Source organism: Nothobranchius furzeri, chromosome 10, assembly GCF_043380555.1.
Source record: "Nothobranchius furzeri strain GRZ-AD chromosome 10, NfurGRZ-RIMD1, whole genome shotgun sequence".
In the NCBI taxonomy this organism is placed as follows: Eukaryota; Metazoa; Chordata; class Actinopteri; order Cyprinodontiformes; family Nothobranchiidae; genus Nothobranchius; species Nothobranchius furzeri.
Window position 1 is genome coordinate 32,319,425 of NC_091750.1, and position 27,500 is coordinate 32,346,924.

Below are 27,500 nucleotides of genomic sequence, written 5' to 3' on the forward strand. Positions count from 1 at the left end.
GAAGCTGCAAGAAGAAAAATGTTAAGTGTCTGTGGACCCTAACTTCAAAGATATCAAGAACAAAAATCCTAGCCTGTCACATTTTGCGGGTGGAGATGGTGGACCATGTGTGGTGGTGGGTTCCGGAGGCAGAAGAGCAGGCACAGATAACGTAAAAACGAATTTAATTACTGAAAGGGAACAGCAGGAACAAACACAAAGGTGACAACAAACGACAACAATGATCTGACACAGGACATACGAGACGGGAGGTATAAATACACTGGGGAAAATCAGGAACACCTGGGCATGTTAACAAGGGCAGGTGAAACCAATAAACAAGTAATCAGGGCAGGAGAGGAACACAGTCAGGAAGGCAGGGGCAGATCGTGACATAGCCGGCTTTTTCCTGAATGAACTGAATGCTTTGAAACCCATTAGCATAAATTGTGGGAGGAACTACAGCACAAAACATATGGGTGAGTCTTGAATTATTATCATTATCATTATTATTATTATTATTATTATTATTATTATTATAAACAGTGCCTCTTTTAATTTCCCTGATGCAATTTCAGATTATCACCTAATTTTATGTGCTTTGTGGATGACTAAGGAGCTTTGAAAGAAAAGCATCTGGACTTCTGTTGCTTGAAGACGTTTCACCTCTCATCCGAGAGGCTTTGTCAGTTCTAAGGTCAAATGGTGGAGAGTCCCAGATTCAAACCCAGTGGGAGTTTCACCCCGAAAAGGGAACAAAAGACCCCCTGATGATCTTCTACAAAAACACATGAGCCAAGGTGAGAGGGTGGGTGTGGGTCCTATTTAGCCAGAGTTTCAGGTGAGCTCATTGTGAAGCCTGGCCCCACCCTATCATGTGAATTCCTGAGATCAGATGGCCCAGGATATGCGTGGGCGTTGAGGCATCTGGAAAGGGATCTCAAAACTGGATTATAGATGGCAGACAGTTGGTGTTGTAAACCACCGCCTCTGTTCAAAGATGGTTGCTCACAGTGGACATAAATGGCTTCCTTTACCCCTGTTTCAAACCATCTGTCCTCTCTGTCCAAAATGTGAACGTTGACATCCTCAAAAGAGTGACCTTTGTCCTTTAGATGCAAATGAACTGCTGAGTCCTGTCCCGTGGAGGTGGCTCTTCTATGTTGTGCCATGCGCTTGTGAAGTGGCTGTTTGGTTTCTCCGATGTAGAGGTCTGGGCATTCCTTGCTGCACTGTACAGCATACACCACATTGTTCAGTTTGTGTTTAGGAGTTTTGTCTTTCGGGTGAACCAGTTTCTGTCTGAGTGTGTTGCTGGGTCTGACGTACACTGGTATGTTGTGTTTGGAGAAAACCCTCCTGAGTTTCTCTGATACACCGGCTACATAGGGGATGACAAGGTTGTTGCGTCTGTCTTTCTTATCCTCCCTCGCTGGTGTCTGGTCTTCTTTTCTGTGAATCTTTGCTGACTTTATAAACGCCCAATTAGGATAGCCACATGTTTTAAGTGATTTTTTTTATATGTGTGTGTTCCTTCTTTTTCCCTTCCGGCTTAGAGGGAACATGTTCTGCCCGGTGGATGACTGTTCAACAGACATGATGAATTGATAATAATTGATAATGTTCCCCCTGGAACTGATTGGTGGACTCAGAGATCTTGAGATGAGGTTGGAGTGGTGTTTACGTGGTGGTAAACCGGGCCACTGGTCGTGACAATAGGCCACAGTGGCATGAGCTGTGAGGGCCAAACCACACTATTTGCAGGAGACGAAACTCACATCACAGAAACAGTGTCATGCCCTAGGTCAGTAACAAGATGGTGCCTGTGCTTGGCTTAGCCGCGATCACCTGCCACTTTTTCAAACTTTTCTCCACTAACCTCCTCTTTTCCACCTTGCTCCTGTCTGCGATCCACTTCCGTAGTGTCCCTGCTACCTTCTCCTATGATCGCCAGACTCTTTCGTCCATCTGTTTGTTCCCAATCGCCCAAGATGCACCGAAGATTTACCTCCCTGTTTGTTTACGTGAGCGGCGAGCTGGCCCGGAGCCAAATGATGATTCCTGCCAAGACGCCTCCAGCGATGCTTATCCGTTCCCGGGAAAACGTATGAGGAAAAGAGGTAAACGAGCAGGAATCCAGGTGAGAATAAGACTTGTCTTAAAGCATGGTTTGACTAGTAAACATCAGCACGATCTTCTAGCTTCTAGTCCTTTGTTTGGCGACCTGAGCACCACTTCCGCATTTCCACCAGGCCGCGTTGCATCGCGGTTTCTCCGCCCAAGTTTTTTAAGGTCTGTTTATCCTCATTCTACAGTGGTTTCTCCTCCTGTTCCCTCCATGAGTACTTTTTATAAACACCGTAGATCTAACCCTTTTAATCTACATCCACTAACTCCAGCTACTTTTGTAGTTTCTGATTCCTCCACCTCACTCAGCATCGCTCTATTAAATACCCGCTCTGTTAATAAGTCATTCCTGCTTAATGATCTAATTCTCTCTAAAAACCTAAATTTTCTGTTTCTGACTGAAGTTTGGCAGCAAACATCTGATTATTTTGGTCTGATTGAACTCTACCTAAGTGGTTATTCTTTTCTTACCCAGCCCTGAGGTTCTGGTCATGGTGGAGGCCTAGTTGTTGTTTTCAGAGACCATCTTCAATGTAGCTCTACAACCTCTGGTCACTTTGCTTCCTTTAAACAGCAGCTGATTAAAGCTGGGCGTAAGGACCCGTTTTACTGTGCTGTGGTTTATTGTCCACCTGGTCCAAACAGTTCTTTCCTTCAGGAGTTTAGTGACTTTCTATCCTCCACTGTGAAGCTGTCCAGACTGGTGATTGTTGGTGACTTTAACATCCAAGTTGATGATCCCTCAGACCACTTTGTCATGGATTTCTCCAGCCTTATGGACTCCTTCAGTTTTACCCAGCATGTTTCTGACCTCACACACACCAGGGGACACACTCTATACCTTGTTTTTACCCGGAGTTTAAATGCTGACAGTGTTTGCCATGAGGACGTTTATATTTCTGATCAACATTGCATTTTCTTTAACTTGTCAGTTTCTGCGTCCCCACCTCTTGCTCACTGTATGGTTAGTTCTTGTTTTCTTAATGAGAGCACAGCTAGCAAATTTTCTGCTGCTTTTGATCCACCGTGTTCTTCTGATAACGACCCAGATTCCTTAACCAATCAACCAATCAACCAATCAACCAATCAATCAATCAATCAATCAAAGCTTTATTTATAAAGCGCCTTCCGCAACCCTGTCAGGAAGCCCAAAGCGCTGAACATGGTTCAGTTGAAGGTCTTAAAGGCTGGCAGAGATGGGGACAGCCTAACTGAGGGTGGCAACTGGTTCCAGAGTGACGGTGCTAGGACTGGGAAAGCCCGGTCCCCGCGAGTACGACACCTAGAACGAGGGACAGCGAGCAGGCCTTGGTCAGAGGAGCTCAGAGCGCGTGATGGGGAGTGTCTGTTCAGGAGTGTGGCTAGATGGGGGGACCACCACCCTGGAAGAAATGATAAACAAAGACGAGGATTTTGAATTGTGAGCGATAGCAAACCGGAAGCCAGTGCAGGGAGGCCAAAACCGGACTGATGTGGTCCCGTTTCTTTGTCCCAGCCAGGAACCTGGCTGCGCTGTTCTGCACAACCTGTAGGCGACGCAGTGATGATTGACACAACCCTGCATAGAGAGAGTTGCAGTAGTCAAGCCCAGAAATTACAAAGGCATGCAGTACCTGCTCCAGGTGGGCTCTCGACAGCATATGCTTGATTTTTGCAAGGCGTCTCAGGTGAAAGAAACTGGACCGGATCACAGAATTGATGTGAGCATCAAATTTAAGTCCAGCATCAAGTTTCACCCCCAAACTTGTAACAACTGGTTTTGAGTAGGGAGAAAGAGGGCCAAGATCAACATAACGATCCACATTCCTGCTGTTGGGGTGAAAAACAATGAGCTCTGTCTTTCTGTCATTCAGATTTAGAACGTTGGCCATTAGCCAAGACTTCACCTCGTTAAGACAGGACAAAAAGGACTGGATAGAGTGACCTTTCTCCTGACACAATGGAGAGTAAATCTGAAAATCGTCAGCATAGAGATGGAATGATAGGCCATGTTTACGAAAGATTGACCCCAGAGGTAGCAGATAAAAGGCAAACAAAAGAGGACCAAGGATCGATCCCTGCGGGACCCCCCAGCAGAGCCCCTCCCAAGATGAAAAAATCACCCAGTTTAACGCAGAATGTCCTGTTGTGGAGATACGATCTAAACCAGTCCAGAGCAGACCCCTTGATCCCAACCCATCGTTCCAAGCGATCGAGTAGAATCGCGTGGTCAACTGTGTCGAAGGCTGCTGTCAGGTCTAACAACAGAAGCACCACAGATGTACCCTGATCTAGTGATAGATAGATGTCATTTAGGACCCTCAGTAGAGCTGACTCTGTGCTATGGCCAGACCTGAACCCTGATTGAAAAACCTCGAACAGATCAGAGTCAGCTAAATGTGAGACCAGCTGCTGATAAACGACTTTCTCAAGCAGTTTTGATGTAAAAGGCAGGGTAGATAGGCCTGTAATTTGCGATCACAGAGACATCAGCACCAGGTTTCTTCAGGGTCGGTCGAATAACTGCTGCTTTCAAAGCAGCTGGGACAACACCTGTGCTGAGGCTCCCATTGATAATCTGACCAAGTGATGGGCCAAGACACGGAAAGGCAGCCTTCCAGAGACGAGGTGGCAGAACGTCAAGTGGAGAGCCAGATGGCTTCTGCCTCACAACAAGCTTACTCAGCTCAGAGTATGAAACAGTATTGAGGGAGCTCAGGGTGGGTGGTGATGGAGGAACTGGAACAGGGTCAATAGAGTTACCAGAAATAGCTGCTTTAATGCCTGATCCTTTATGAACAAAGTATCTGTGAAGTAACTTCTCAGTTTAATGAGCACTGCCTCTCCATTCTGGACAACATCTGTTCGGTCAGGGAACCCTACTCCCTGGTTTAATGACAGCATTCGCAGCCTGAAGCGCCAATGCAGAAAAATTGAGCGCTTGCAAAAGAAACCCCGTCTTGTTAAAACACAAATAACATTTCTTTCTGCTTTCCGGGTTCATTTTTCATGCTTTGTTGCTCATAGAAGTTACATTTAACTTCAGGATTGAATAACTGCTGGTAAAATGATACTCTGCTGCAATTTTGTCCAAAATGTTACTATAAGGTTAGAGGTTTATCCAATTTCTCTCACTTTTGTTGAGCTGCGCTCAGATCAGCAGATCCGCAGCGGTCTGTCCAACCTGCTCAAGTATCACAGACCCAGATAGAGGGAGTGTACTTACTAAATTCCACAATAACATCCACTGTCTTCTAGGCATTTAGCACCAGGTTATTGTGGCTGTACCAGGACACTAGCCATTTGACCTCCATTCTGTTGGCAGACTCATCCCCATCCGAGATGATTCAGATGATGGTGGTGTAATCTGCACTTGGTTAGCTTGACATACTGGAGGTTAGAAGTGCAGCCATTGGTCTATAGGGAGAAGAGTAGAGTGGGGGAGAAAACAACCCTGAGGGGAACCGGTACTGATGGTCCGCAGGTCCGAGACATTTGCCTCCAACCTAACTTGCTGCTTCCTTTCTGTCAGGAAGTCAGTGACCCACCTTCAGGTGGGGCCAGACATGTTCATCTGGGACAATTTGTCTTGAAGGTGGTCTAGGAAAATTTTATTGACGGCAGAGCTGAAGTCCACAAACAGGATCCTGGCGTAGGTACCCAGGGAGTCCAGATGCTGCATGATGAAGTGTAGTTTAGGGATGCATCTATCCACATTTTTTTCACTTCCGATCCGATTCCGATACCTGAGTTTTGATTCCTACCGATGCCGATATTATTTCGATACTAGAGGAATATTTGTTTTAATGTCATTATGATTATTATTATGGTTGATTTTATAAGGCTATAATAAACTATTTTCTACAAGAATAATATGTAATTGTGAGAAAGCTCTACAAGTAAGAGCCCAGCACCATGTCCCAAAAGATAAGTTGAGATAAGTGAGGTCAGAAAACAACAAAATGTCTATTTAAAAAAAAAAGCAACTGTAATGTTTCAAATTGAAATGTATTCATTTTCAAGGCAGGGTTACTGGATACAAGTGCAATATGCACAATCAAAGAAACAACCCCTTTCATTTGAACTAAACAGCCCAGATCCAAATAATCACACTAGGCAGTAACACATTTTTAAAGTGTCAAACATGAAATGAAATGGGTAAACTTCCATAAAACTACTCCAAATAAAATAGAGGGCTGCTTCATCTAATCCCCACAAATTAAGTTCACTGTCTTTTGTAGCATCAAAAAGTAGTTTTCAAGTATAAAATCACACTATCAAAAATGTGCATCTGAAACAAATTCAGTAAGTCCTTGCTCATGTAGCAGTAAAAAAATAAAAATTTCAAATGTTAAATATTTTGAATTAAAGAAAAGTACAATAAGTGCACTGTAAACACACAGCAACAGTGTGCATCTGAAAAGTACGATTCAAGCATTGGAGATTTTGCATTGAAGATGACCTGGATAAAGTAAACAGTCTGTCAAGAGTCTGGAGCTATTCTTGAAAACAAAACAAAAAGTAAATGCGTGAGGTACTTACACGTTGTTCATCTAATCTCACTTAATCAATGACAGGTTATTTTTGATGAATATAAGCATTTCTGCTCTTTCTGCTGTCAGATGATTCCTTTCTTCATCCACAATACTGGATGCTGTACTAAACAGTCTTTCACTTTCAACACTCATTGAAGGAGCACTCAGGAACTTTAATGCAACAGCAGCAAGGAGAGGAAAGCGGGCATGGTTGTCTGCCCAGCACTGGAAAGGGCTGTCTAGCTCACCCATTGTTGGTTCTTTCAAGTACATTTGCATCTGGATAACTGCTGCCTAGGTACCTTGTGCAGGTTCATCATGTTCCTCTAGAATTTTGTCATCTCTCTGTGCCTTCGGGGCATAGACTGTGCCTCCCAGCCCGGGATGTCTTATATAGACATTTCACAAGACATAATTCTGGATCGGAAATTTGTGCAGGTTGGGTCGGAATTTTCCGATCCGTGATTTAAGACCATATCGGAGCCCGATTCCGATACTGGATTGGATCTGCCCCAACCCTAGTGTAGTCCCAGGTTAATGGTATAATCTACAGACCTGTTCGCTCTGTACACAAAATAAAGAGAGTCCAGGAGGGGGGCTGTGAGGGTCTTGAGGTGGGGGAGAACCAGGAACTCAAATGGCTTCATGACCACAGATGTCAGGGCCAAAGGTCTGTAGTGATTGAATCAAGTGATCCTTGGCTTCTCTGGGATGGAGATTATTGTGGACTTCTAGAAGCAGGCAGGCACATGAGATTCCTCCAGTGAGGAGTTGAAATTGCCCGTAAACACTGGGGCCAGCTCATCTGCACAGTACTTTAGAGTGACAGGAGATACACAATCAGAGTCAGGAGCTTTCTGTGCATTTAGAGTCTTGAATTGCTTCCTAACATCCGCCTCATGGTGGAGGTGTGTGATGTGGGGTCCTCATGAATGTGGAATTAGGAGAAGGGTGCTGTGGATAAAGTCCACAGTGATGGTGATGGCTCTGGAGTGGGGGGATGAAGGACCATAGTGTCTCTATTGTTGGGACTATAGGAGGTGTCAGAGCTGTTTGAAGGCTCATCGAAATGACAATAGCAGTTGTTTGAGTTGTTGACCAAAAGCAGATTTAACTGTGTGTCAACTCCACCTGAATTACTTTGTATACTTTGTATAGACCGTTTTGATACAATGTGTCTGATGATTTTTTACGATACACTTGCCTTATGTTTTCTGACCTTGATGATCCAACCCACTACTGGCTTACATTATTACTCAATGGTGGATCTGCTGCGATCATCAAGGATCCCGGCTAGGCTTTTAACAGGATTTCCGAGCATCAGTACCCTCCTATTGGTCCCCTTCTTGACCCACCACTGCGACAACCTGAGAGAATTGGCAACTCAAGCATGTTAGCCAGCTTAGCTAAGGTGGCTAGCACACCGGTTAATTGGGTAAGAGTAATTTCTTTCAGGATCTTGTCACAGATCATAAGCTTGACATTATGTCTCTGAATGAGACATGGCAAACAACCGCAGGACTTCACGCAGCTTAATGAAGCAGTGCCACCAAGGTTTGTTTACAAGGCTAAACCTCATAGCTCAGGCTGCGGAGGAGGTCTCACGATACTCTACCATGAAAGTTGTCCCACAGACTGTTTCTCAATATGGTTCGTTGGAATCAATTGTCTGTCAAATATCTGGTTTAATTCCTACAATTTTTGCATCTGTTTATTGTCCTAAACCAAAGATTTTCTGAATCATTTTTTAGCTTTTCTTGGACATTTGACTTCCTTATCTCAGAATATCATTATGCTAGTAGATTTTGATATATGCCTGGATTACAGTAAATTCTGACTACCAGTACCTTTGTTTCATTCTTGGATAATTTTGGTTTTCAGTAATAAGTGGATTTTCCAACACATATCAAAGTGGACTCACTCCTACTGACTACCGCTGACAAATTTTCTTCTTCAAATAATTTTCTTCTTACATTCAAGTTGTCTCTCACCCTCATAGCCTGTTTGCTCCATCATCTTTTGGAATCTTAAAAACCTCAATATGGACAATTTTCTTTTCTGTATGAATGATTTTGCGGATATGCTACAATTTCTCTCCCCACCTGACCAGGTTTCCTTCTCCATCGATAACCTTCTTGAGATTTTAAACTCAGTTCTATGTTTGAACTCCCATCTATCTTGGAAATCATTAATCATTTCAATTTTAAAGTCTTTGGTATGACCCGACCGGGATTTGAACACCGTTCTCCCAGTCCCAGGGGAGACACTCTACCACAAGGCCACTGAGCTGGTAATATAAGCTACTTGATCCCTCTAGGGTACATCTTTACAAAATTTAACATAAACTTTCATTGTTATCCTGTTGACTCTCAATTATATGTTTCCACCACTCGGTCCTTGTTTCTTCCACCTCTGTCACTCATTGACTGCATATCCGACATTAGGTCTTGGTTTTCTTTAAACTTCCTTAAGCTGAACTCCAATTAAACTCAAGTTCTTCTCATGGGTACAAGATCTGCATTGGGGAAGGCTGGAACATTCTCAATGGCTATTGCGAACGCTGTAGTTGCCTATTTGGACCACATAAAATACCTTGGTGTTATTTTAGACCGTTTCCTTTCCTACCATTCAAATATCAATGCAGTTACCCCTTCAGTCTAATGTCTCCTTTGAAATATTAATCAACTGCATCCGTCACTCTCTAATCACGCGACTGCCATCTTATTAAATAGTCTTGTCACTTCTCGCTACTACTTTAATTCCCTCCTGTTTGGTTTGCCACAGAAGTCCTTGCACAAACTTTAACTGGTTCAAAGCTCTGCAGCTCGTATCATTACTAGAACAGCCATCTCTAATCACATTACCAATGTTATCCAGCAGCTTCATTGGCTGCTGATAAAGTTTCGGATCATTTACAAATTACTACTTCTCACATACAAACTTGCCCCTATTTATCTTTCTCAGCTCCTAAAAATATCTACACCCTCCCGTATGTCCAGATCCTCAGCCTTTATCAACCTATAAAACCCCTCTGCCTGACTTGTTATCATGGGAAGTATATCATTAAAAAGATCTGCACCTTCCCTGTGGAATTTTTTTTACTCATGGAACTTAATAAAAAGTAAAGGTAGACAGAGTTCTGGAATGATTTCTTCTTGTCTAATTTTTACATATGGCTGCATGGTGGTGCAGTTATTGTAGCAGTGTTGCCTTGCAGCAAGAAGGTTGCAGGTTTCAAACTCAGCTGCGACCTTTTTGCGTGGAATTACGTGTTCTCCCCATGCATGTGTGGGTTTCTTCCAGGTACTTTGATTTCTTCTACAGGTTTAAAATTGTACGCATTAACTCCAGTGGTAACATGACACAAGTCACCTAGGTCGTGCAGCTCAACCAGGATGGCAGATCAGTGTGAACTGTGGCAAGAAGGTTTGCTGTGTCTGTCAGTGTAGTGTCCAGAGCATGGGGGCACTACCAGAAGACAGACCAGTACACCAGAAGACGTGAAGGAGGCCATCCATCAATGCACCATCCACCACTGCTACGTTGCACCAAAGACTGTCCAGGAGTTGGCAGGTGCTTAATCTAGGTCTAGGAGGAGATCCCTCATCAGACCATCCACCACCTGATCAGGAGTTTGCCAAGGCATTGTAGGGAGATCATATATTTACGTGGAGGCCACATAGAGTACTGAGTCTCATTCTGATTTATTTTAAGGACATTACATCAAAGTTAGATCAGCCTGTAGTGTTTCTCCATTTTAATTGTAAGTGTGACTCCAAATCCAGACCTCCACGGGTTGATAAATTTGATTTCTATTGATAATTTTTTGTGATTTTGTTGTGAGCACATTTAACTATAAAAAGGAAGAATTATTTAATAAGAAAATTTCATTCATTCAGATGTAGGATGTCTTATCTTTTGTGTTCCCTTCATTTGTTGAGCATATATATATATATATACTCCATATATGTTGGTGGTGCCCGTGGTCATCAGGACACTTGGAGAAGTTACCTCCCAAAGTGGAGGAGTGGCTAAAGCAGATCCATCCTTTATTTGAACCTGCTTATCTATGCAGGGTCGCAGGGGTGGCTGAAGCAGATTCCAGAAAAAAAACATCTGACATCTCAGTCCAGAAAAGTGCACTTCTAAGAACAGCTAAATACTGCACAGAACCCTCAAGCTGCCAGGCCTCTGGTATAGGGCCTGAGCTTGGAAGGATGAGACCACCCCTGTGGGTGAAAAGTTTTTTTTTAACATATATCCTCTCCATTTTTATTTATTTTTTGGGGGGAAGGGGGGGTACACTACTTAATTTTGCACCAATTCTCAACAAATTCTTATGTCAAATCCTTTTAATTATCAATAAAAGAAAATCAGCTTTTCTAGGAAAAAGATCGGCAGGTTGACCTTTGATCCTTTCCACATGACTCATTCCAGCCAATGAACGTTGCTTCTCTTCATCTTCTCCGAAAGCTTCCAAATTAGGACTGGGGGACTTTTAGCAAGCGAGTGATGCATGCAGGTAAAACCCTCTCGTCGCTATCTGTTATTAAGAAATGTTTGTTAAGTTTTTTGGTCTGTTTGTCTAAAGCTGTAACTTGCTAATTCAGTATAGTTGTTGTGTTGAAGCTAGCTTTGTGAACAGCTGTGCTGTAGCTTACAGTTAACAAGGTAATGAGCTAAACAGCTTGGTTGTCGAACTTATTTTCTCAGTTAAAATGAGCTAATTAAACGTTCAAAAGTGTGTGGCATGCGACATGTTCAGCTTATGAAGTCAACAGGTGAGGTTGATAAATGGTTTCTTTGAAGAGTCAATATTTGCCGGGCCTGTCTCGTCACGTCCCCTAACTCACCGTAGTCAGTGAGAGAGGAGGACAGTCACGCTAATTGTTCCTATCGGTGCACTTGACACACTGGAACTGCAGGCGAAACTGCCTCCCTTGGCTGTCCCAGGGGCTGACTTGAGCCTGTCTGTTTCAGCCTGAGATATTGGAGGTGGTGTGTGAAGAGGGTCAGATGCGTGTCTCATGCTGCCCTGACTGACACTGACAATAGTATAAGATTTAATGATTTAAACAGTTAATAATCATGGATGTTGTTTTATCAATTAACTACAAGGACCTAAGTCATTTATTTTGTGTATGGAAACATGCAATGATTAATAAAATGATCTTTAATTTATTAGAAAAGTTGGTAGGATGCTTAAATTAGTGATTAATTTTAGTCCTGGACAGCCACCGTCCCGCAGATTTTCTGAGGTTATTCTTTAACACCTGATTTTGATCTGCATGTGATTAGCAGGCTTTTGCTGATCTTGATTACCTGCTGCACAGGTGATTCAGTCATTGAATCAGATGTGTTTGGGCAGAGAAACAAGTTAAAGATGCAGGATAGTGGCCCTCAAGGATTAGAGTTGGGCACACCTAGCTTAAATTGGTGAAGATTATTAATCAAGTACCTGTATAAGTTTTAGATTTCCTGTGAAAACCCACAATTTTTTGTCTTTTTAGATGCATGATGGCAAAGCGACCAAAAAGAGTGAAAATGAAGCCAAAAGATGAGGCAGTGCAGTTTTTGGCTTTGGGTAAGGACAAGGATGGATTTGATGTGAAATTCATCAACTCTTTCAAAGGTCAGTCATCAAGCTAGATGTTTGGTCTACATTTGATTATCATTTTGGGTTGATAATGAAATAATGTGGTGTTTCTCAGGGCGAGGAGTGTTCAGTACATGCCACTTTGAGAAAGGATCATTTCTTGTAGAATATCGAGGCGAAGTCATAAACAAACTGGAATATGAAGACAGGTTAAGGATTTATCATGATGCAATGAAGGTCTTCATGTTTGAGTTTCGTCATAATGGAAAACTTATGTGGTATGTAAATTAAAGCATTCAAAAGTAAAACTTTTTTTAAATAGTTATATAATTTTTTTTCTTTTTGTCCTGTCACTTGTTTTGTGATTTCAGTGTTGATGCCTCAAGGGAGGATGATTCATTAGGAAGACTAGTTAATGATGATCATGTGAGCCCAAACAGCAAAATGAAGACGATAACTGTAAATGGACAACCGCATCTCTGCTTATTTGCCATAAAGGACATTAAACCAGGGGAGGAGATAACCTATGATTACGGAAATTCTGACTGGCCCTGGAGATTAAAGGTGCATGTCGAATTAGGACTTTTACCATGAATATTGTACAACTTTGAAATAATAGGTAGAGAAAGAAGTCATTTTTTTTGAGTATATTTTTTATAGTACTTTATTAATATGTAAGTTTGCTCCGCTAAGAGAATTTTGCTGTGACAATTATCCTGTATTTTAATGTTATCTTTGTTTAATGTCCTCAAGGTTACAAGTCTCACCGATGCAGCGAAAGCCGATGAACCACTGGCATCAAAACAAGACATCCAGGTGGTTAGATCTCTGCCTATTGTAATCTTTGTACATGTTTCTTACAATTTTGGATCGGATGTTGGATGTTGGCAGTCGACACAGTCCCTGTAATGTGTGATCCTTTCAGATGACAACATTCTGAGGACTGTGTGTATAACTAACAAAATGGGGAGAGCATGTGTTCTCGCATCCAGTTTTTACACAGTCCTCACAATTCAAAATGTCTTGTTGGGTATTAATGAGGACTGTGTGTAAAAGGTCTCTTGGTGTGAACTAGTTTGGTACCTATGAAGTTACTTTACTGTTTTCAGGCTAACCTTTTGTGTCAGTGGCAGCACTCACATATAACTGTATGTGCCGGTGTTAGTTTGTAACCAGATAAGTTCCGAATAGATTTTAATGCACTTTTTGTTTCATTTGCACAAGGTTACAAGTCTCTACGATGCAGCAAATGCAGATGAACCTCTGGCAACTCTGTCCTCAAAACAAGACACCCAGGTAAGTAGTTTTCTGCCTTTGTAATCTTTCTACGTGTTTCTTAAAATTTTTTATTTGGATTTATACGTTGGGGCAGTCGACACAGTCCCTGTAATGTGTGATCCTTTCAGATGACAACATTCTGAGGACTGTGTGTATAACTAACAAAATGGGGAAAGCATGTGTTCTCGCATCCAGTTTTTACACGGTCCTCACAATTCAAAATGTCTTGTTGGGTATTAATGAGGACTGTGTGTAAAAGGTCTCTTGGTGTGAACTAGTTTGGTACCTATGAAGTTACTTTACTGTTTTCAGGCTAACCTTTTGTGTCAGTGGCAGCACTCACATATAACTGTATGTGCCTGTGTTAGTTTGTAACCAGATAAGTTCCGAATAGATTTTAATGCACTTTTTGTTTCATTTGCACAAGGTTACAAGTCTCTACGATGCAGCAAATGCAGATGAACCTCTGGCAACTCTGTCATCAAAACAAGACACCCAGGTAAGTAGTTTTCTGCCTTTGTAATCTTTCTACATGTTTCTTAAAAATTTTTATTTGGATTTATACGTTGGGGCAGTCGACACAGTCCCTGTAATGTGTGATCTTTTCAGATGAGAACATTCTGAGGACTGTGTGTATAACTAACAAAATGGGGAGAGCATGTGTTCTCGCATCCAGTTTTTACACAGTCCTCACAATTCAAAATGTCTTGTTGGGTATTAATGAGGACTGTGTGTAAAAGGTCTCTTGGTGTGAACTAGTTTGGTACCTATGAAGTTTCTTTACTGTTTTCAGGCTAACCTTTTGTGTCAGTGGCAGCACTCACATATAACTGTATGTGCCGGTGTTAGTTTGTAACCAGATAAGTTCCGAATAGATTTTAATGCACTTTTTGTTTCATTTGCACAAGGTTACAAGTCTCTACGATGCAGCAAATGCAGATGAACCTCTGGCAACTCTGTCATCAAAACAAGACACCCAGGTAAGTAGTTTTCTGCCTTTGTAATCTTTCTACATGTTTCTTACAATTTTGGATCGGATGTTGGATGTTGGGGATGTAGACAATCCCTGTAATGTGTGATCCTTTCAGATGACAACATTCTGAGGACTGTGTGTATAACTAACAAAATGGGGAGAGCATGTGTTCTCGCATCCAGTTTTTACACGGTCCTCACAATTCAAAATGTCTTGTTGGGTATTAATGAGGACTGTGTGTAAAAGGTCGCTTGGTGTGAACTAGTTTGGTATCTATGAAGTTACTTTACTGTTTTCAGGCTAACCTTTTGTGTCAGTGGCAGCACTCACATATAACTGTATGTGCCGGTGTTAGTTTGTAACCAGATAAGTTCCGAATAGATTTTAATGCACTTTTTGTTTCATTTGCACAAGGTTACAAGTCTCTACGATGCAGCAAATGCAGATGAACCTCTGGCAACTCTGTCCTCAAAACAAGACACCCAGGTAAGTAGTTTTCTGCCTTTGTAATCTTTCTACATGTTTCTTACAATTTTGGATCGGATGTTGGGGATGTAGACAGTCCCTGTAATGTGTGATCCTTTCAGATGACAACATTCTGAGGACTGTGTGTATAACTAACAAAATGGGGAGAGCATGTGTTCTCGCATCCAGTTTTTACACAGTCCTCACAATTCAAAATGTCTTGTTGGGTATTAATGAGGACTGTGTGTAAAAGGTCTCTTGGTGTGAACTAGTTTGGTACCTATGAAGTTACTTTACTGTTTTCAGGCTAACCTTTTGTGTCAGTGGCAGCACTCACATATAACTGTATGTGCCGGTGTTAGTTTGTAACCAGATAAGTTCCGAATAGATTTTAATGCACTTTTTGTTTCATTTGCACAAGGTTACAAGTCTCTACGATGCAGCAAATGCAGATGAACCTCTGGCAACTCTGTCATCAAAACAAGACACCCAGGTAAGTAGTTTTCTGCCTTTGTAATCTTTCTACATGTTTCTTAAAAATTTTTATTTGGATTTATACGTTGGGGCAGTCGACACAGTCCCTGTAATGTGTGATCCTTTCAGATGACAACATTCTGAGGACTGTGTGTTTAACTAACAAAATGGGGAAAGCATGTGTTCTCGCATCCAGTTTTTACACGGTCCTCACAATTCAAAATGTCTTGTTGGGTATTAATGAGGACTGTGTGTAAAAGGTCTCTTGGTGTGAACTAGTTTGGTACCTATGAAGTTTCTTTACTGTTTTCAGGCTAACCTTTTGTGTCAGTGGCAGCACTCACATATAACTGTATGTGCCTGTGTTAGTTTGTAACCAGATAAGTTCCGAATAGATTTTAATGCACTTTTTGTTTCATTTGCACAAGGTTACAAGTCTCTACGATGCAGCAAATGCAGATGAACCTCTGGCAACTCTGTCATCAAAACAAGACACCCAGGTAAGTAGTTTTCTGCCTTTGTAATCTTTCTACATGTTTCTTAAAAATTTTTATTTGGATTTATACGTTGGGGCAGTCGACACAGTCCCTGTAATGTGTGATCCTTTCAGATGACAACATTCTGAGGACTGTGTGTATAACTAACAAAATGGGGAGAGCATGTGTTCTCGCATCCAGTTTTTACACAGTCCTCACAATTCAAAATGTCTTGTTGGGTATTAATGAGGACTGTGTGTAAAGAGGTCTCTTGGTGTGAACTAGTTTGGTACCTATGAAGTTACTTTACTGTTTTCAGGCTAACCTTTTGTGTCAGTGGCAGCACTCACATATAACTGTATGTGCCGGTGTTAGTTTGTAACCAGATAAGTTCCGAATAGATTTTAATGCACTTTTTGTTTCATTTGCACAAGGTTACAAGTCTCTACGATGCAGCAAATGCAGATGAACCTCTGGCAACTCTGTCATCAAAACAAGACACCCAGGTAAGTAGTTTTCTGCCTTTGTAATCTTTCTACATGTTTCTTACAATTTTGGATCGGATGTTGGGGATGTAGACAGTCCCTGTAATGTGTGATCCTTTCAGGTGACAACATTCTGAGGACTGTGTGTATAACTAACAAAATGGGGAGAGCATGTGTTCTCGCATCCAGTTTTTACACAGTCCTCACAATTCAAAATGTCTTGTTGGGTATTAATGAGGACTGTGTGTAAAAGGTCTCTTGGTGTGAACTAGTTTGGTACCTATGAAGTTACTTTACTGTTTTCAGGCTAACCTTTTGTGTCAGTGGCAGCACTCACATATAACTGTATGTGCCGGTGTTAGTTTGTAACCAGATAAGTTCCGAATAGATTTTAATGCACTTTTTGTTTCATTTGCACAAGGTTACAAGTCTCTACGATGCAGCAAATGCAGATGAACCTCTGGCAACTCTGTCATCAAAACAAGACACCCAGGTAAGTAGTTTTCTGCCTTTGTAATCTTTCTACATGTTTCTTAAAAATTTTTATTTGGATTTATACGTTGGGGCAGTCGACACAGTCCCTGTAATGTGTGATCCTTTCAGATGACAACATTCTGAGGACTGTGTGTATAACCAACAAAATGGGGAGAGCATCTGTTCTCGCATCCAGTTTTTACACAGTCCTCACAATTCAAAATGTCTTGTTGGGTATTAATGAGGACTTTGTGTAAAGAGGTCTCTTGGTGCGAACTAGTTTGGTACCTATGAAGTTACTTTACTGTTTTCAGGCTAACCTTTTGTGTCAGTGGCAGCACTCACATATAACTGTATGTGCCGGTGTTAGTTTGTAACCAGATAAGTTCCAAATAGATTTTAATGCACTTTTTGTTTCATTTGCACAAGGTTACAAGTCTCTACGATGCAGCAAATGCAGATGAACCTCTGGCAACTCTGTCCTCAAAACAAGACACCCAGGTAAGTAGTTTTCTGCCTTTGTAATCTTTCTACATGTTTCTTACAATTTTGGATTGGATGTTGGATGTTGGGGATGTAGACAGTCCCTGTAATGTGTGATCCTTTCAGATGACAACATTCTGAGGACTGTGTGTATAACTAACAAAATGGGGAGAGCATGTGTTCTCGCATCCAGTTTTTACACGGTCCTCACAATTCAAAATGTCTTGTTGGGTATTAATGAGGACTGTGTGTAAAAGGTCTCTTGGTGTGAACTAGTTTGGTACCTATGAAGTTACTTTACTGTTTTCAGGCTAACCTTTTGTGTCAGTGGCAGCACTCACATATAACTGTATGTGCCGGTGTTAGTTTGTAACCAGATAAGTTCCGAATAGATTTTAATGCACTTTTTGTTTCATTTGCACAAGGTTACAAGTCTCTACGATGCAACAAATGCAGATGAACCTCTGGCAACTCTGTCATCAAAACAAGACACCCAGGTAAGTAGTTTTCTGCCTTTGTAATTAGGGCTGAAATGATTCCTCGAGTACCTCGAATAATTCAAGTACAAAAAATCCTCGAGTCAAGTTATCTGCCTCGAAGCTTCATTTAATTCATGTTTAATTAATTAATGACTTTGCAATCACCCGTGGCCATGTTTAACCCGGACCGAAATAAGTGACTCACATACACACTGCACTGAATGCACACGCGAGTAGCGAACGCAACTTAACATTCTTTTATGCCATGGTGGACAATGTGGACCCCGGTGGAGTGCGAAAAAGACACAAAATGTCAAAGGTGTGGGACCATTTTTCACGTCGTAAGGCGGAAAACGTAGTCCAGTGTAAATACTGTAAAATGGATTTAGCCTACCACAACACCACATCCTTCATGCTGCAGCACCTTTAAATGTCACTTCTGCAAGTGGACTCGGAGCCTCTACAAGATAATGCATTTTGGCCTGTTTTTCTATATATTCTGCAGACACTGTGGGACTTTTTCATTTGTAGTACTCAGTTTCAGCTCACACCGTACGTCTGGTAGCAACACGTCGGACTTAAAATTAGCTAAAAATAGCAGTTTTTACAACACGTTAGACTTTTTACTGTGTTATTGATGTCTGTTGTCCCTCAGGATTGCTGCAGGAGGACACAGGTATTTATGAGGAAAACGAAAGAAAGTAAATAAATGTTTTGTGGTCAGTATAATTTGACATAACCACGGCAAACATGCTTTCGACAATCCTTGTTAGTGTGAGACAAGAAAAGTGTAGAAATTAAAACAGACGTGTGTTAATAGGGAAATAGCTGGCGAGCCATGTTTGCGCATGCGCCGTGAGAGGTTCTGGTGCTGTTTGGGCCGCAGCCAGTCACATTTGTTTACTGTGAAGTAAAGTTGAAGTGCTGAAGTTTTGAAAACAAATTTTGAATAAAACTTGAAGAATAACTGGCAAGTGCTTTCTCATTTCAAGATATATTTCATATTTTATAAAATGCTATTTGATATAATGGTTTAAAAACGCAGTAGAGTAATTTATTAGAGTACTCGATTAATCGATAAAAGATTCGATAGAGTACTCGATTACAAAAATATTCAATAGCTGCAGCCCTATTAATCTTTCTACATGTTTCTTACAATTTTTTATTTGGATTTATATGTTGGGGCAGTCGACACTGTCCCTGTAATGTTTAATCCTATCAGAGAAGACCATTAAGGGGACTGTGTGTTTTTGAACTGGCAAAATACTGATGGATGTATTCACACATCTAAACTTTACAATCCCCAGATTTCAAAATGTCTTGTTGGGTTTTAAAGCTGCAATAGTAAATTTAGAAAATAAATGGCTTAAAATATTTATTGTTCATGCCTCTTAATGTTCTAACATACACTGCCTGGCCAAAACCAAAAGTCGCTACCAAATTTGATTAAAGCTCACATTTGCTGTGGCATTGTTTTGATAAGCTTCTGCAATGTCACAAGATTTATTTTCATCCAGTCTTGCATTGTTTCTCCAAGATCTTGCATTGATGATGGTAGTCTGACTGCTGCGCAGTCTTCTCCAGCACATCCAATAGTTTCCCAGTGGGGTTAAGTCCTAGTCTCTGTGATGGCTGATCCATGTGTGAATGGATTTTAATGTTCTCTTTGTTTCATGTCCTCAAGGTTACAAGTCTCACCGATGCCGCGAAAGCCGATGAACCACTGGCGTCAAAACAAGACATCCAGGTGGGTAGATCTCTATCTTTTGTAATCTTTCTACATATTTCTTACAATTTTGGATTGGATGCTAGATGTTGAGGATGTAGACAGTCCTGTAATGTGTGATCCTTTCAGATAAAAATTTAGAAGTTTTGTACTTCAGAAGTAACTTTGCTGTCATTCTCAGGCTAACCAATTGCCTCAGTGGCAGGACTTAACATTACTGTTTGTACATGTTTTAGTTTGTAACTAGAAAATTTCTGAATATATCTTAATGTGCTTATTGTTTCATGTCCACAAGGTTTTAAGTCACACCGACGTAGCCGAAGCTGTGACAGTAGCATCTCCCTTGTCAACACAAGACATCCAGGTGGGTAGACCTCTTCTTTTGTAATCAATGCATTTTGTAGGATTTGTTTTGATTTTAAAAGTTGAGGAACCAATAATCTAAACTACCTTTAACATTAATGGGTTTCTATTCTAATGTTTGTTTTTGTTCACATTGTTCTAATTTGTTTGAAAGTTTTACTTTTTTTTTCTTTTATATATATAGAGCTGCAAACATGTTCTGTGCCCATCCTCAATGACCAGCATGGAAAAATGTGTCCATTGCTTAGGACCATATTCAGCAAGAAAATGGGATGGTGTGAAATGCAGAGGTTTGTTTAGTTTGCACCCCCCACCCCCCATCCCCCATTAATAATTTCAGTTTTTGTTCTAGTTGATAATGGGAATACTTTGATCTGGTTTTAAGCTGCTGATTTCAAAAGGTTCAGGTCACAGATACAGATAAGGATGTCAATCACATGAAATGGCCACAGTGGTTTCTATGTCGCTATTGTGAGTGCTACTGGCTACATTATGTGGCAAAAAAGGAACAATAAAATTGACTTGAGACAGATTTTTTTTTACATACTTTTTCGAGAGAGAAAAAATTCAAAAAGTAAGGGTAAATGTTTGCGATGCTGGACATGGTCTATGCAGGCTTCAAAGTATGAGTGACAAGTGATAGGCTGTTATGGACACTAAAAGGCTTTGATTAGATTTTGACAATCATTTTTTTAATGGACATTGGTTGATAATGATTAACAGCTGATTGGTGCAACACTAGTTTATCGATAAATTATTGAGTTAAATAAAATATTTTCTTTGTATTGTATTAGAAAACCTTTAAGTTAAACGTAACTTTATATAAATGCTGATTTCATCACTTGTCTATCTGTATTTTTCTGTCTGTAGATTTGCGCTTCTGTGATTCATAAGTTTTAGAGGTAACGATACAGATATCCTGGGATTTTATATATATAGATACAGTATATGTAGATATAGATAGATTACCTTAAAATTAGTTATAACTTGTCTTTTGTCTTAAACGTCAGATATGACCTGACAATGAATGTAGATGTAAGCCAACAATTATTTTAAACAATTTGGCAGGAGTTTTGCCAAGAAAAATTTTAGTTTTGCACTGTTGAGTATCCTTTAATTGTGTGGAAATGATTGATGGATTTAAAAATAATTTTCATAATACTTCCCCCTTTTTCTATATTTCTTAGTATGTTCCTCTATCTGGCACGAGAAATGTTTCAACAACACCATGAGGGATTCTTCATTGGTAAATATTTGATTTATTTTTTAAATGTTTCTCTACTTTTCAAGGACAATGTTGGATTTAAACCTTTTATTTTAAGGTTTCTGAAGAAAGTGACCCAAGTGATGAAGTGTCAGAGGAAGAATATGTCCCTGATTCTGTAAGCTCTTCAAGTGATTCAGACAAACTCTCAGATAAGAAGCTACCACAACGTGAACAGTTTGAAGTTCAAGAAGAAGAAATGTCTTTAAAGACTACTGCAAGAACTGAGGATGCGGAGAACATCCAGTCGTCTAGTGTATCTTCTACTGAGAAGAAAAATTATTGCTTTGTTTGTGACAAGCCACAATCTAAACTTGCTCGACACTTCCAAGTTCATGAGAAGACACATGCAGAAGTTGCTGAAGTTTTGGCTCTACCAATAAATTCGAAAATGCGTAAACTAAAGTTGGATCGTTTAAGGAACAAGGGAAACTGTAAACACAACTCTGAGGTTTACAAAAGTGGCAGTGGACTGCTAAAAATCAAACGCAAACCAAAGAAGATATATGACTTGAACCAGTATGTGCACTGCACTTATTGCCAAGGGCTTTATCTTCGCAAGCACTTCTGGCGACATGCTCATAAATGTAAAGCAAAACCACTGCAAGATGAACAAGAGAGTGGAAGGGTCTTGACTTTGGCCTCAATGGTGGACTCATCCTTGTGTCAACAAATATCCCAAAGTGTTTGGAAGCTCTTATCTGTGATGAGAGATGATGAAGTGGCTACTGCTGTACGAAGTGATTTTAACATACTTCAGCTTGCACAGTCATTTTTTAATAAACATGGCCAAGATCCCACCAAGCACGAATATATTCGTCAGAAGATACGTGAAGTTGGAAGACTCCTTCTAATCCTGCGCAAAGATTATTCAGTATACAATCTTGAAGAAGCAGTCAGGCCTTCAAATTTCCATACACTTGTCCAAGCTGTTAAGAAAGTCTCAGGGTTTGATGAAGAAAAGCATTCATTCCAAACGCCAAGCCTTGCTCTGAAGTTAGGGCATTCGTTGCACAAGATTTGTGACATTATAAACTGTAAAGCTTTGATGACAGGAGACTGTGAGCTAAAAAAGTCAACCCAAGCTTTCAAAAAACTGTACTCAACTAAGTGGTCTGAACTAGTGTCTCACACAGCTTTAACCACCTTAGATGACAAGCACTTCAACAAACCATCCACTCTCCCGTTCACTGAGGATGTTAAACGTCTTCACCAACATCTTGAAAAGGTTGGAAATTCAGCATCAGAGACCTTGAAATGCGATCCATCACCACAAGCCTATGGAGAACTTTGTAAAACTACACTGTCAAAAATAATTTTGTTCAACCGAAGACGAGGGGGAGAGGTTTCTAAAATGCACCTGTCTGCCTTTGCTATGAGGGACACATCTCCTTTACATAAAGATGTTGCACTTGGTCTTTCACAATTTGAACAAAAACTCTGTGCCCATTTCAGCCGTGTTGAAATTAAAGGTAAGAGGGGGCGAAAGGTTGCTGTACTATTGTCGCCAGACATGGTGGAAGCCATCAACATTCTCATCAGCAGAAGACAAGAGTGTGGAGTGCCACAGAAAAACCCTTTTCTCTTTGCTCGACCCCACTGTCTCACTCCGTTTCGCGCACAGGACTGTCTGAGGCTTTATTCAAATCAGTGTGGTGCTCAAAGACCTGACCTGCTTCGATCAACACAACTACGCAAGCATGTTGCAACATTATCACAGGTTTTGAATCTCAAAAACCATGAACTGGACCAAGTTGCTGACTTTCTGGGACATGATATTCGTGTTCATAGAGAATATTATAGGCTGCCAGAGGCCACAACCCAACTTGCAAAAATATCAAAATTACTTATTGCATTGGACAAAGGGGCACTTTCTGATCTTCAAGGCAAAACACTGGAGGAGATAGAAATTGAAGGTATTATTTACGTCTTTACATGTGAAAATCACATTCCTTGTGTTTTCAAATGTTAAATTTACTTTTAATTAAAATGACAGATGAGCTTGACCTGACAGACTCTGATGGAGGTGAAGAAAGTGAGACCGAGGAATTGACAGAATGCAGCACAAATGAAGAACCCAGTGAACCTCCAGGCACCAGAGATGGTATGGATATCCATCAGCATGTTTATTTCAAACTGACTTGGTGTTTTTGTACTTGATAATGTCATATTTATATGATGAATCGGCTGAAGAAAGCTCATCACCAAGTACTTTAAACAATTGACTCTAAATATTTTTTTAAATGAGCGTCTGCAATGCCACGAGATTTATCTCCATTCAGGGTAGCATTAATTTTCACCAAGATCTTGCATTGATGATGGTAGAGTCTGACTGCTTCACATATGGGCCATTCCCATCTGTACCGGGTCGGGCCGGGTAGCGTAGGTTGTTTACATATCTGGGTGGCCTGGTATTTTTCCGGGCCAACCAAGGCTCATTCTCAGCCCTCTTCTCGAGGGGGTCTGCTTCAGGCCGACCAGGGCCAACACACCCACTGCTGACAGCAAATTCACACCTTCCATTAGAGCAAGCCTCTGATTGGTGGGTAGAATCAGCCCACATGGGCTTAAGACAAGGATGTGTGGAATCAACCGGGCCAGGCTGGGGCGGACTGGGGCTACCCGGCCCGGGCCGACCCGGTACAGATGGGAATGGCCCAATAGCTTTCTCCAGCACACACCAAAGATTCTCAGTGGGGTTAAGGTCTGGACTCTGGTAGCCAATCTATGAGTTAAAATGATGTCTCATGCTCCCTGAACCACTCTTTCACTACTTGAGCCTGATGAATCCTGGCATTGTCATCTTTGAATATGCCCGTGCCGTTAGGGTAGTTGGAATAACCTGGGAGTATAGTAAGGTAGTCAGCTGACCTCATTTTTTGAGCACATCCTGTTGCTGAACCTAGACCTGACCAACTGCAGCAACCCCAGAAATGGCACTGCCCCCACAGGCCTGTACAGTAAGCACTAGGCATGATGGGTGCATCATTTCATCTGCTCCTCTTCTTAACCCTGAAGCACCATCACACTGGAACAGGGTCCTTCTGGACTCATCAGACCAATTTATAATAATGCGATGGACAGTTCTTAACCCATTTTTAGTCGTTTTTTGCATGTCAATGTTTTGACCCTTCCCAAACAGCCCTTATGTATTTTCCACAACCATTAGATGCGTCTTTCCACATGGTGATTTAAAGTGAGGGTCAGTGCATGGGTGAAGATGTATTTCATCCACACTTCCTGTTAGGAAAACACTTCTGAAAGAGGAAAGTCCGGCTGGCAGACCGAGAAGGCAGCATTGAGGCAGTGAGACTGCACCTGCCCTCAACCCCCCGCGTGTGCTGTCGGAGTTTCTCAGTCTAAAAACAAGTCATTAACAAGCGCATGCGTGCACACACACACTCACAAGACTTACCGCTGAGGAGAAAAGCAGACACAGATTCTGCAGCATTCTGGAGGATTTCCTGTTAACCACAATCATTAGATGAAAAGGAGAGGAGGGCTTTTTTTTCCAAGGAGGCAAGTGGCTCAGAGCGCTAATGTGTCAAATCAGCAGGTGAGTGGCTGAGCCAGATGGAGGTGTGGCTGCCTAATCTGGAGACCAGTGCGGTGCAGCCACGTAGTAAATTGCTGATGTCACGTTTTCCAGCTTGGCCATCAGCCACAGCCGGTTCTACATAAATGTGGAGCAGAATTTTAACGTGAAGATGGAGATGGAATTATGGTTTTGGGCTGAAGTATTACATTTAAAGTATGCCCTAAAATTGCACTAAACTGCCACACTAATGATTACACGTGTACTGAGCCTGAGATCAGTGGACTCAGTGGTCTCCTTTAAAAAGCAGCTGAAAACTCACTTGTTCAAGCTGGCTTTAGTGGCACCATGTTTAGGCACCTTGTGATCTCTCTCTTAAAAGGTGCTACGTGCCTATTTAACACCTTTCATCACCATTTATTCCACAGAAAGCAAGAGAGCCAGAGAGCCTGTTGATGATATTTCAGGTACATCTAAGGGTAAGACCATTTACCAGTTTGCACATTAACTGATTTATCATAAGTGTATTTTTAAAAAATTTATGAGCTGTGAAGTTTAACTGGTAATTATATTTTAGTATTACCAGCTACTCCAGGGTCATGACCACATAATGGCACCACACACAGTAAGCCCAGAATAACCACTTTATTTACTCGCATGCTTCTTTCTCTCAGCCATCGCACACCAGTCACCAGCACCTATTGCAGCTCAGCTTCTCTCCTCCGCCTCCTGCATATATCAGAGTTGGAGTGCTGATTACACATCCGCTTCTGTTGCATCCCTGCACCGTCTGTGTGCCACTGTTGTTGCCCTGCCTGTTTTGGATTCCCCCACAGACTTACTGCCCTGTGCACCACTACAGAAATATTTATAAACACATTAAATACTGGTGGTGGACTGTAAAAAATGCAAATTTCTAATGTTTTTTTTTTTTTTAATATTTTCTAGTCTTGAACAAAAGGATACCTAATTTTAAGTATCATGGGTTACTAACGCTTCTAACTTAAATATTGATTTTTCTTATTTATCAACAGCCATTGTGTTGGAGGAAAAAAATAATATTTTGTAGTTTTACAATGCATCTTTCATGTAATTTAAAACATGGGACTACACTAACCTCTAAGAAACCTTCAGACACTTCAGATGGCATGACTGCCTTTCAACACGTTATTAAAACTGCACTGAATCAGACCAGTGCTACACTTTTTGGGTTTAACATTTCTGAATTCTGTTTATAGATGTTGACTCTCCTGGAGAAGGAACATCTCAAGGTACCACTCCAATACTATATCTACCAGACTAATTAATGTTGGAACAATAAAAACATGCATACATTAGATTATTGTATTTATGAACCAAATGTCTCAACTTAGAACTGCCCCAGCATTAACTGGCCTAGCAAACCAGACATTTGGAAATGCATTTAACTGGGCCAGTATTATGAAATTAACGGTGCAAAGCACAGCTTACCTTTAATCAGATATTAGTTTTTCACATGTTTTTACCTGCCTGATTTTATGGAAAGGTTTTTGGGTGCAAAATTATTATACTGGATACTGATCAGGAAGGGAATGATGGCTTTAATGAGCAACTTATGTTAAAACATGTTAACTGACTTGTAAGGGTCCTAAGCCAAAGATTGGGTTAGGTTATTTTTGTCTTTTACCAAACTATAGGAAAAGTCCTGAAATAGTTTGAGGTTCACTTGGTTGAGGGGGAACAGTCTTGCAGAGTCTTTCTTTTGAGCCTACCAGGACCAGAGGCTTTGTGTGGAGCAGAAAAAAGGTCATCAGTTGCTCAATTTGGTGAGAGTTTGATGTGAAGATGTGGAAACTAGGCAGTTGAAACTGTTGGATGTGTTATGCCATTTTACCTGGTGAAGATATTAAGTTTTTTTGCAAAGAGGCTGGGTTCTGAATGGGGTTTAAGAGTTGTTTAAATCCTTCCTTGCATTTTCAGATATTGTCTTTCACTCCGGTTCGTTTCTGTAGTTTACAAAACCCATCTTGGCTATAATCTTGAACTCCTTTAACACAGAGGACAACTGGGAAGCTAAGTGTTTTCTTTTGGGCTAGGCAGATTTGATCTGATCATCCAGTGTTTGTTTAGAATAAATAATCTACCTGGTAGTGGCACTGTCACGTTTATTTTTTATGTTTTACCTTTAATCAGGAAAGATTGTTGGAATTAAACGTCCATAACAAGAATGTTCTGTCAAACAGGGAAATGTGAAAGTGCTCAGTCAGCAAATCAATGCTCAATACAGCATATTGGAAGAAGTTCACACATTAAAGGAAAATGAGGACATTAAGGTGGAATTCAATTTAAACTCATTTTGTGCATTTTGTTACAGGATTCATAAATGAAAACATTTGAGATTTTTGAAGTGTTTTTTTAAATGTGTCATTTTAAATTCACTGTAAGGAGTGGTCCTTTGGGTTTTAGGAGCTGATTCAAATATCTGCACCAGAAATATTGCCAAACAAGTCCAGTAGGCCTATGTTTATCATATTTGTGAGAAATGTGATGTATTAGTCTGTTGATCAGAAGTGCGGTTATGGAGGCATTCAAATACATCAGAAAGAAACCAGCTGCTCACTAGTTGGATTGGCAGCTAGGTTACAGCAGTATGCTTTTTGTAGGGATGTTTTCTTGGGAATATAATTACCAAAGTAATTTTTATTTTTATTTTTTTTTTGTAGCATTTCCTGATCAAGAAGCCCAAAAGAAGCGCCCTCGAAGGATTCAAAAGCGTCCCTGGTCTCCAAAAGAAGTTGCTGCAGTGATGAAGTACTTTAGCAAACACATC

At 40.9% G+C, this 27,500-nt stretch overlaps 1 protein-coding gene across 22 annotated transcripts in view; it reads left to right on the top strand.

Annotated features, from left to right (window-relative positions):
* Positions 1-27,500, top strand: part of LOC107373901 (rap1 GTPase-activating protein 1) — a 98,337-nt gene that overhangs the window by 21,445 nt on the left and 49,392 nt on the right. The window contains exons 1-24 of one of the 22 annotated variants that reach the window (XR_011521772.1): positions 11,151-12,252; positions 12,332-12,494; positions 12,588-12,780; positions 12,970-13,032; positions 13,441-13,512; positions 13,922-13,993; positions 14,403-14,474; positions 14,882-14,953; positions 15,354-15,425; positions 15,835-15,906; positions 16,317-16,388; positions 16,789-16,860; positions 17,271-17,342; positions 17,750-17,821; positions 19,488-19,550; positions 19,825-19,893; positions 20,077-20,182; positions 21,080-21,138; positions 21,215-23,072; positions 23,153-23,260; positions 25,120-25,170; positions 25,269-25,316; positions 25,930-25,962; positions 27,394-27,500. The exon at positions 27,394-27,500 is cut by the window's right edge and continues 71 nt beyond it. The exons of 10 other annotated variants lie outside the window; for them this stretch is intronic. Coding sequence is in view for 10 of the 12 variants with exons in the window: in XM_070555514.1 (XP_070411615.1) it covers positions 12,135-12,252; positions 12,332-12,494; positions 12,588-12,780; positions 12,970-13,032; positions 13,441-13,512; positions 13,922-13,993; positions 14,403-14,474; positions 14,882-14,953; positions 15,354-15,425; positions 15,835-15,906; positions 16,317-16,388; positions 16,789-16,860; positions 17,271-17,342; positions 17,750-17,821; positions 19,488-19,550; positions 19,825-19,893; positions 20,077-20,182; positions 21,080-21,138; positions 21,215-23,072; positions 23,153-23,260; positions 25,120-25,158; positions 25,930-25,962; positions 27,394-27,500 (3,699 nt within the window). In the remaining 2 variants the exon portion in view is untranslated. 11 more of the 22 variants (XR_011521773.1, XM_070555516.1, XM_070555514.1 and 8 more) reach the window with 11 other exon arrangements.